General features: G+C 34.1%; 1 protein-coding gene across 1 annotated transcript; it reads right to left on the minus strand.

Annotated features, from left to right (window-relative positions):
* Window positions 1-605: 605 nt before the first annotated feature.
* On the minus strand, window positions 606-6,926 carry LOC129809523 (cytochrome P450 4d2-like). The gene is made up of 4 exons (XM_055859442.1): window positions 6,655-6,926; window positions 6,137-6,593; window positions 3,451-4,259; window positions 606-793 (listed from the first exon to the last, which is right to left on the minus strand). Exons 1-4 carry the CDS (start codon window positions 6,818-6,820, stop codon window positions 624-626), a joined length of 1,602 nt encoding a protein of 533 aa, XP_055715417.1. The 5' UTR covers window positions 6,821-6,926; the 3' UTR covers window positions 606-623.
* Between the last annotated feature and the right edge of the window lie 4,247 nt (window positions 6,927-11,173).

The raw sequence follows: 11,173 nt of genomic DNA on the forward strand, positions 1-11,173 counted from the left end.
TACTTTCGCTCATGTATCATTGATGAGAAAACCTTTTTTCCTTTTTATCATTCTTGTTTTTTTAGAAGAATAACTCAAAAGTTCCCGCTTTCTCTATTGCACAATTGTATTTTCAAATGAGCCCAGAGAGAGTTGAATTTTTAACAGATGAAAGGACGTCCAATCTTCCAGTAAATGCATATTTTATTGTGTTTCATATGATGAGAAAGTTCCTTATTTCTGCACTTGATGTGAATTACATACAAGTTTCAAATGAAATTCCCGCATTCAAACTCAGCGCATAAAATGCAATTCACAGCACGAAATTGGGAGAGAAAATACGAAAATGAGAAGTTTAACCAGCAATATTGCATATTTTCAATTGAAAATTATTTTGACATGAGAAAAATGTAAAACATAATTAATTTAAAATTTCACACTTTATCCACCATTTATTTCCGATTAATTGCAATTTTCCTCTCAAATTCCAGTGCAAAATTTTCCTCAAGTTATCAGACCGAATATTTGTAAAGAATCATAAGTAATATGAAGAGTTTTCTTAGAATTCTTCATTCATTCTTTACCACAAATCCTCTGACCCAGTTCAAGAATAAAACTTCATGCTATACGCTCCATTCACTTTATCACAAGACTTTATTTCGTTGTGCAATTTTCAGATACACCCCATTGACTGGTTTGAGAATAAGATCTCCCTGGAGAGTCATTTTCGTTGTTGGATCGTGTGGTAGAAGTTTGAAATTCATTAAAATTTTCGCTATCGTCATTTTCATCTCCAGCATAGCGAATTTTTGGCCTGAAAATGAACAAAAACAAATGTTCCTTTTAAAATGCAAGAATTACAGAACTCAAAGAACTGGGAAACTCTCAGTATAAAGTGTTTGGATGGTTTGTGTTTATGTGTATCAGCGATTCTAATTCACAAAATTCAATGTTTTGACAATAAGCGTGTTTTAAAACATTTTTAGGGTTTTGAAGAATGTCTGATAACAGCAAAATATGACCTTAGTATGTGACAAAACTGTATCTCAATTTAGGTTTACGCTACGCCCTTTATATGAGCTTAAGGCCTAAGGTTTATCCATATTTTGCAAACTCTATTCCTTTAACCGATTAAGTTATTGAGTAATTTTTAATTAGGATTATATATTAAGAGCGATTGGTAAATCACATTTTGAGAAATCTCTGTAATTTTCTTATTTGCTTTGAAATTCAATACTTTTGGAAACTGGGATAAATCTGTATAATCTAAAGACCGTATTACATCCAAGACTCTTAATTAGAAAAGAGACCACTTAGCATAACTTAAATGTCTAATCTAATATCTTACAATATAATCAAGTTTGTAATAACAATTGCAACATGAAGATAAGGTAAGTTATGACTTGATGAAATATTAATGAAAAAGAACCATATGACTAACCCCAAAAACTTTCATCTACTTAATGTAAAAATTTTGGGAATATACTTTAGTAGTCCTTATAAATTTCTCTAAGCCATATATCGGATACTCCTCATGTACATACATACAAGTATAAAGACTCTACAATTATGACAAGCATTTAAATCAATTTAAGTCTTAATACCCACAAAGTATCTTTTCCTTAATGCAATAAACTATTAAGATAAAGAAATATTGATTTTAAAAATTCCTCTCCAAAATTTTTGAATTTTGTCTTTATATTAGATGAGATCATATATTCTGTCAGTAGAAGAGGTAAAAAGTTTGGAGTGGTATATCTCAGCTCCTGATGAACATAATTGGATGAGTGAACTATTGTTGGAAAGCTTGGTTCATTAGCTTTCAGAATCTGGTATATGTAATTGGCTATGGGTAAATCATGGTCATCCAGAACCATTTATGTCGAAGAAGACACTTTTTGCAGCGTCATTTTTGACCATCTACTGCTGGGACCAGGAGTGACCCACAATTCTCGCACTTGGACTGTTCGTTAGAGGAGCTCAAAGGGTATAATTTGTAGAAGAACCTTTTTTTTTGGACATCTTACTTTTTTTTATTCATCGACTTTTGCAAGAATTTTAACATTTTACACGCATAGAAAAAAATGACAGAAATCCTTCTATCTCATTTTCTGGACAAACTAATGAAGATATCGACTTGGAATGTTCTAAGTACTCCCCCATAAGTTGATCCAAGGAATCCAAATATCATATCAATTTCATCCCCACGTCTATCCTTCCCCTCCAGAAACCACTCTTTTAGGATTTTTGTAATTTTTTCCTTGCGTGTAAAATGTTAAAATTCTTGCAAAAGTCGATGAATAAAAAAAAGTAAGACGTCCAAAAAAAAGTTTCTTCCACAAATTATACCCTTTGAGTTCCTCTAACGAACAGTCCAAGTGCGAGAATTGTGGGTCACTCCTGGTCCCAGCAGTAGATGGTCAAAAATGACGCTGCAAAAAGTGTCTTCTTCGACATAAATGGTTCTGGATGACCATGATTTACCCATAGCCAATTACATATACCAGATTCTGAAAGCTAATGAACCAAGCTTTCCAACAATAGTTCACTCATCCAATTATGTTCATCAGGAGCTGAGATATACCACTCCAAACTTTTTACCTCTTCTACTGACAGAATATATGATCTCATCATTAAATGTTATACGATAAATGTTTTATTAAAACGCAACTCAAAATTTAAAGCTTTTAAAGGGTTATCTGAATTAAAAACGTTTAAGACAGGTACTAACGTTTTAATTTTAATTTAAAAATTAAAAGAGTAAAAGATAATGTTAATACTAGAGTCCTTATGTGCATTACAGTGGTAAGTAAATATTCGAAAATACCTTAGATGCGAGTGACTTTGTCCTCCAAGGTTAACTTTGTCAACCTGCTATTCGTAAGCTTTTCTGCAAGTCTGTCACTTGTGGATGGTCCTCACCAATCCGATCTACCATATCCGGTTGATAAAGGCAATCATTAGAATTAAAGAAAAGCTTACGTACAGTAGATTTTCAAATTATCCCCGGAGGACGAAGTCACCTGCATCTACGGTACTACTTCGCAAGCTTGCAAACATGGTAAATAGCACGTAAATTTTATACACTTAAGAGTATAGTTAAAAAGAATTAAATTCGTTCAGTCAAAACACAAATTTAATAAGTAAAATTTAATATTTTCGTACTTGATGTATTATATACTCAACGTATCATTAAATAAACATTACAAACAAGTTCCCAAAAATGTAAAGTTTTAACTATTTTGAAAACTTATCTCTGAACACAGAGTTTTCTGTATTCTTTAACTGCCAAATTATCGTGAAAATACATATTAGAGGAAATGTGGGAAATGCATAAACTTTTAGCAATGCTAGAATAAGAAAATGAAATTCTTAATAAAACTTTTATCTGAAAAGGAGCTATTGAATTAAATTGAGATACCTCAACAGTTTTTGATTCTACAAATGCTATATAAAACATGAATGACATACCAATGCAATTTCTGGGACCGGCACTAAAGGGTACGTAAGAGTACGGATGACGATCTTTTGAATTTTCCACAGTGAATCTCTCGGGATCAAATTTAGTTGGATTTGGATAGAATTCTTCGAAATTGTGCATGGCATAAACAGAAATGGAAATATTCACACCAGCTGGAATTTTTACACCACCCACAACTATCTCTTCCGTGGTTTTGCGTCCAATTATTGGTACAGGTGGTGTTATTCTGAGAGACTCTTTGATGACCATCTCGAGATATTTCATATCCTGCAAATGACTGTAGGTCACCCTGAATTGCTCCTCCATTTCATCCCTAAATATCTCCCTCAATTCCTCATACACCCTGTCTTGAATGTCTTGATGTTGGGAAATATGGTAGAGAGTGAGAGCAATACCCGAAGTGGTTGTATCATGTCCCTCAAACATGAATGTATCAACTTCTTCCCGGATATCAGCATCACTCAGCGGTTTACCATCGACTGTCGCTTTCAGGAGCAAATCCAGAAATGTGAGCTTCTCCTTACCACTCTGATTCAGGTAGAGGTCCTTAAAATCATCCTCTTTCGGTTGACTCAGGAAATCAACATTCATACTACTATTATTGTCATTCACCTCTTTCTCTAACTGATTTGCTTGTTGCTTGAGCAATTGTTCCCGGCGCTGAGTGATGACTTTTGTGGTAAAATCATGAACAATCTTAAGATGATGCCTTTGTTCCCAAAACAGTGGTGTTAGTGGGAACAGGATTGGAAAGTGTCTGACAACACTGAATATTCTTGAGAACATAATACGACTCATTCTGTGGAAAAATAATATTAACATGTACTCAAAATTAAAAATTCCTTGCCAAAAAAATGAAATTAATTTATATTGAACTTAACATTTTGATACTATTACATAGTCGTTTTGTGCGTTTTTATGCAGATGAAACTATATATAAATTTATATCTCAGTTCACGTGCAATAATGATTGTTAATTAGAATTATTTGTGAAATGGAAGACATCTCGCGACTTAAGACCTTTCAAGCGATTTTAGTGAATAATTCTTGATATTATAACGTGAATTTGTGAAGTAAATTTACAAGTGTTTTCATGTTCAAAGGAGATTACTGCATTTCAGTAAAAATATCTGGATAAAAACCTATAACAGTTGTGTTTTGTGAGTATGGCAATAAATTTTAAGCCTTATTTGTAGAGTGTCTGAAACTGACTTGGATAGTCGTTTCTGGACTTTAGTCGTAAGCGTGTCCAGCACATTATCTGCTGTTTACGGTTTAACGGAATTATAAATAAAAATAATAATTAGACTACCTTTCCATCAGCCGTCTTTCGGCTTGAGCCGTAATTCTGTCTAAGGCAATACTTTCAAGATAGGGAAAAGCGCGCTACTTTCGGACGACTTAAGCTTCGAACATAGGGGGAAGTGGCCTGTCTTTGAATACGGTAGCCTTTGAATATTTCAATTTTTCTCTTATTTCCCAAAGGCAAAACCTTATTTTCTAAATCATAGTCAATACAACTAACTATTTTCTATTAACTTCGATTACCAAAATAGAATTTTTGCTTTAGGAAATAATTAAGATAAAAAAATAAATGTTCAAAAGGCATTCAAAGGCAGACCACTTTCACCTACTCATTTTTTCAATGTTTTTAATAAACTTGACCCATTATTATTATATTATTATATAGCCTGTCCAATCACTTAAATTTCCTGAAAAGATACAATTGTCAAATCCATTGACATATTTTAAAATTGAGTTTTCCGAAGCTTGAGTCGTCCGCAGGTAGCGAGCTTTCCCCTACTTCAGTGAAAAAATTTCAAAATTCAGGATTGAAAATGATTCCGAATTACCCCCTTAAAGCCACTTTTGTAAATTAAAATATATTGCCTTAAAGGGGAGATTCATTAAAGGAATATGTTCGAAGTCAGAGTATATGCGAAGCCTGAAAGCTTTTCCTTTAAAAACTTTTGCCGAACGAGTCTTAAATATGTTCATCTGCTTGAACTGTCCCACCTTCCTCTACGACGCACCTTCAATGAAATACAGAGGCGGCCAAAATAATAGAATCAACTCAACAAAGACCGCTATTTTACCTTTAGCATTTTTGTTTATTCCAATTCGTTGAAATAATTTTGATATAGAAATGTTCAAATAATTGCCTTACGACAAATAATATTGCCTTGGTCGTTAGAGGTCTCTATTTTTCACAGAATACATCAATAGTGAAATTTGATTTGGACAACTCGATAGGGCCACTTTCATTTAAATTAAAAAAATGTGGTCTACAAATTGAATAAGTTTAAAAAAAGCCATATTTAGAAACCATAAATGACAGTTTCCCAGTTTTTTTAGCCGAACTGAATTTCACTATTGACGTAATCTGTGTAAAATAGAGACTTCTAGCGGCCAAAAGAACTCTTATTCCACGATTCTAATAATTTGAAGATTTCTACTTCAGAATTATATCAACAAATTGGGAAAAAATAGAAAATTTAAAAGAATATAAGCTTTGCAAAGTGTTTCTATTATTTTGGCCACCACTGATATATTTTCCCAAAAAACAAATGTGAAAAATATTGAATGTCTTCAAATATATCAGTTCTCTTCAGTCATTATTAAAAAGTCAACAGTTTTTTTTATCTGTTAATACAAGAGATTTTTTATATCACTTACGCTTTTACTGATTGCACATAGGGTGTTTCTGGATGCTCTTGGGCGTGGATTTCAGCTCCCATGGATGTTTTGCAAATTATATCTAGAGCACTAAGTGTAGTGTAAGGATAAATATTGAAGTCACCTTTATTGGCATGAGGTTTCAGCTTCTGAACAAGAATATTTGTTTGCTCGTCGAAGGATGTAACAAACTGTTCGAGGATGGTAAAATGAAATGTTGGAGTGATAATTTTGCGTCTTGTGACCCATTTTTGTCCAAAAGACACCAAAAGTCCCTCTCCAAGCCATGGTTCTAGAAAATCATACTCAATGGACTTATGCATAGTCTTCGTACCCGACAGAATTGTCTCAATATCATTGGGATCAATAAAACTAATGCCCACTTCATTGAAAAATCCCCAAAGTACACATCTTTTCCCATAAATGTCATGGAAAGAAATGAGTTTCTTGAATATTCCTGAAAATCAATTGGTAACTTCAGTTAAAAAGCCAATACACGAGTGCTAATGCTCACAAACCTGCTGGATCTTTCTTCAATTCTACAAATTCTCCAGCATTACCGAAAATGAAATGGGGCTTAGGCCCGGGAAATCTTGTCGTAAACTTGAGCAATTTCCATCGTTCCACAAGAAAATTAATTACAAGAATTAACACCAGAGATGCCACAACAATACCACCAAACATCTTTCTCACCACAAATTTGTCTGAAGAATGATTGTGTTTTCACAGAAAAATCTAAAAACAGTCTTTGAATGTTATGTATGAGTCAATTGGTCTGATAAGAGGTATTTATTCTCGACAGTTGAGATAGTGTAACTGATAAATCAGTCTGGTACAATCTAACATATGCTAATATGCTTACTCATGTAAAGCTTTTAATTGATAAGGTACATGTAAAAAAAACAATTATCTACCATGTTTTACTTTCATTTAAGAATGTTATCTTATTATTCTTTTAATTTAACAAATATGAAAGATAAATATTGAACTTTGGGCACACAATTTCTAATTTTAGTTATCAGAAGAAATACCAACAGCTCCAATAGCTTCTTAATTCAATGGAATTAATTTTACAGACCTACGCATAAAATAATGCATCTTATAGAGAATTTTTAATGTTTATACAACAAATAAAAGTATGACTCATGTAGTACGTCGTATAGCTACATAAAACGATTTTAAAGAAACATCTTTGGGCGTAAGTATTCAATTTCCCAGAGGTATTAACGGTCCTTCTGGATCCCGTTTTCACGATGAAGTATCAGACCACCTAGTAAATTTCCTGAAAAGACCTATGGGCCAAATCCATTAAGAACATAGAAAAAATTGATTTGTTCGAAGGTAGCGCGCTTTCCCCTATAGTAACAATTTCTTAAAGATTTATGTAATCAAAAATCAAGTAAGTAATTCAAGTAAGTTCAACAAAATTTAAACTGTTTGATTGTTAACTTAGAGAAGTTTTCATGTGATAGAATTAAATTTTTCATTCTGTTCCACTTTAAGAGTCCTCCTTTTGAAAGGATGTGATGCAGAGGCAGTGAGTAAATTGCTGGAGAAATGAACCCACCCAGAACAAGTGAAAAAGTGCCTTTTAGTTTCTTGACAATTGAAAAGCAAGAGGATTCTCTCTGTGATAAATTTGAGAAGAAGAAGCTCCACAGAAATCCACAAATTGTACATTGGGACGGGGGATTCTGTGTAAAGTTGAGACGAAGCTAAAACCCATAGCACAATATTTATTCTACACATCTCCCGCAGCTTCAAGAGTACACAGAAAGATTCTAGAATATGGACGCTTTGAATTTCCACCCAAATGAAACCATGGCATCCAATGGTCTTAGAATGCAACAGCAATAAGAACGAAGCCTTTCTGCTCCAAGAGCAAGGGTAAACATTTTCTGGTAAGAGGAAATGTTATCGTATCTCTTCCTGCTCGCACCTGCTACGTCATTCGTCTGTAAATAATAATCTCACGCACAAACCACCCGTCTCTTCGCATCCACATGATACCACATTCTATATGGGATCGAATACCACCCAGATCCGGGGCATCAGCATTTTGGTGAAAAAGTGCCTAGTAAATTGGACTAAATGGTCCATGCAGATGGAATTGTGTTCGAACACACGGAACATATTCATTCAGCTAAAAAAAAATTTAAAGTCAACATGAAAGGAGAAACTACTTTCCATATTCTGGACACAAGTATTACGACTAGAATAAAGTAAAATGACTAAAATGAGGAGAAACATTAGAATGACATACAAAAATTAATCATCTATAGCCATTGTGTTTTACAGTTCACATTTACGTTAGTGGTTAAAACCGTAAAAACGATTTAATTGATTTAATTCTTTTTTCTCTGTAGATGCGTTAAAATCGCCTAAACCGAGCTTTTTTTCCAAAGTAATCTTCCTATTGAATGTACAACAGAGAATTCAATTTGTTTCCCAGCTTTTAGCTCATCAGTTTTCCTCAGGGGGTAGCTAACTGTGCCCCTCACAGTTCACTCGAGTGTCGATCTGCCGATCTTTTTTTTTTAAATTGTCCCGATTTGCTGATTTCATATAATTTCTATTCGATATAATTCGATATAATTTCTACAAAATTTCTCTAGAATATCCACGGAAATTCTACAAAATTTCCAAGAAATTTCCGCAGTGTTTCAGCGGAAATATTTCTTTAAGCGTTAAAGTGCTAATATGCATGAAATATTATATATTTAGTCTTGGGATCCGCTGCAATAAAAAATGACCGGTTTTTTGCTATTGAATATGCCGGTCTGTCGATTTCTTAGCGAAATTGTGCCGATAAGTCGATTTTTAGCTCCACATCGGCACAATTTTGCCGATTGCCGTTTATGGTTCACTCTGAGAGACACTTATTCACCCCTTGGTTTTTCTACATACTCACAATTCCAACAGACTTTAGAACTGAATCAGTGAATAGATACAGATATTTGTCTCTCACCACAAAACGTGAACACTTTGCCGGACTTTGCTGAAATTCCATTGAAATTGCGAGGAATTGAGCCGCGCATCCGTGCTATTGACATGAACTAATTGATTGGCATGTGAAGTCATCGAATGGGAAAAGTGGTCCAAAGCGGTCGCAATACTTTAGATTGCACTTGGCAATGACGAACCAATCGAGACCTATGCGTAAAGAACCCCTCCCTGATCCTGTCGAACGAAAATGTCCATTGAGGAAAATTGTGAAAACCACAAATGCTACAAAGAGCGAGAAAACAGTTTATGGCTGATGAAAATACTGAAAATTGGATAGTTCGAATAATTGGAAATTATTCCAGTTGAGAATTTAAAATCCAGGATGAATAAGTCAGAACAAAAACTTTATTTTTAGTGCTCCTTTGTCACTACGAACCCAGTGAATTTGTTCTGAAAGGCTCAACTCGAATTGTGAGCGAATATAGAAAATTATTTCCTAACTTTTCCCATTAAAAGTGCAACCGGGATGCATTCATTAAGAAACCTTAAAGTTTGCACTTTTCACATCTGCTCCTCAGCAGGAGGCAGAGTCTCTCAACCAAGTCATCAGAATTTCTCTACATTTACGCCTGCAATTCCGGACTCTATCATTAAATTTACATTAAGTCAGAAACTATATTTCACTGAGCATTAACGAGACTAATAAATTTTTAGAGCACACCTGTTGAGAAAAGAACCCTATGCATCAGCGTTTGAGTGAGTACATCTAAAACCGGTAATCATCATAATAAACTCTTTCAAAATTACTTATCAAGTTGATTTTTGAGGGTGTTTCAATGGATCATGAATACATTAGCTGATTCTTTGCAATCTCAGCTTTTATGGTCCGAGATGAAATCCGACCTCGCCAGATCGGACCCAGATCTAAAAATCGATTTTCTGTCATTCATCTGTAGTGCATTGCATACCTCTACGCTTGTAGATACGGTTCTTTTAATCACTTAGTTTATTATTCTGCACTGTAACAATTAAAAATGTTCATGTTCATGTTCATGGTGTTTAGTGAATAGTTCCTAGTCGTTGAATTTTATTTTATTTTTTATAATTTTATCATATTCACAATTACCCACATTCCAAACAGCCTTAGACTCGGAAGTGGTTCTTCCCTCTCTCAAATTCAGTCTGGCCTGCCTACTTTCCTATGAAATTATGAAATTATGATATTGTAACAACTGATATTGTAACATAAAACATACAAACAGTGAACGGATTTTCCATCGTTTTATCCCAGAGGTTGGAATCAACGCTAAGACGGCGATGGCCGCATGGGAAGGGGGCAAAAAGATGAATAAATTGAATTGAAATTGAAAATTGAAAATAGACAAAATGACCAGTGATAAGCCTAGGTAAGCTTATCATGTCTGAGATGGTATACAAGCAACCGTGTAGTGCATGCAGCAACTCGGGATGCTTGCAAATCAAAAAACGTACAAATTTAATATTGTTGGTTGAATTTTGGGGGTTGTAAAATTAATAAAATTAACTCGATGCAATTTCTTACGTCCAATTTTCAATTCACGATGGAATTTGCACGCATTCCGAGGTGCTAGCTCCCCAAGCTGCATGCACCCCGAGATTGCCTATAAAGAATCTCAACCATATCATAAGCTTATATATATGATTTTAATTTAGTTTGAGAGAACTTTTCCTATTTGGATGTACCATATAATACCCTCACTATACCACATTAAAATACAGATCTAAATACATTATAAGCATCAAAATATACTTAAATTTTATTTAATAGAATATATTCAAAGTTTTGGAGATAAGTGAACAATAGTCGATATGCTTTGAACATTTGCAAACCCACAAAGTTAGCATTTATTTCACATACAAATGCTTAAAGTTCAAGCGCCTAGCTAAACATCTGCTGCATAATAAGTTCAAATTTGTCCTTAACCACGAATTTCCCAATTATTTTCTCATGTAGCTACTTTGCACGACACAAAAAGCCCCAACCACTTCCACAAAAGACTCTTGCCTTCCATCTCAGGCCTTTACATTGCTAATGTAAACATGCATTAACTT

Source organism: Phlebotomus papatasi, chromosome 1 (assembly GCF_024763615.1).
Source record: "Phlebotomus papatasi isolate M1 chromosome 1, Ppap_2.1, whole genome shotgun sequence".
Classification (NCBI taxonomy): Eukaryota; Metazoa; Arthropoda; class Insecta; order Diptera; family Psychodidae; genus Phlebotomus; species Phlebotomus papatasi.

Coding starts and splice junctions, on each gene's coding strand:
- LOC129809523 (XM_055859442.1), bottom strand. CDS start 6,820: ATGTTTGGTGGTATTGTTGTGGCATCTCTGGTGTTAATTCTTGTAATT. Junction 4,260..6,136: donor TATGTGCAATCAGTAAAAGC/GTAAGTGATATA, acceptor ATTTTTCCACAG/AATGAGTCGTATTATGTTCT. Junction 794..3,450: donor CGGTCCCAGAAATTGCATTG/GTATGTCATTCA, acceptor GTTCATTTTCAG/GCCAAAAATTCGCTATGCTG.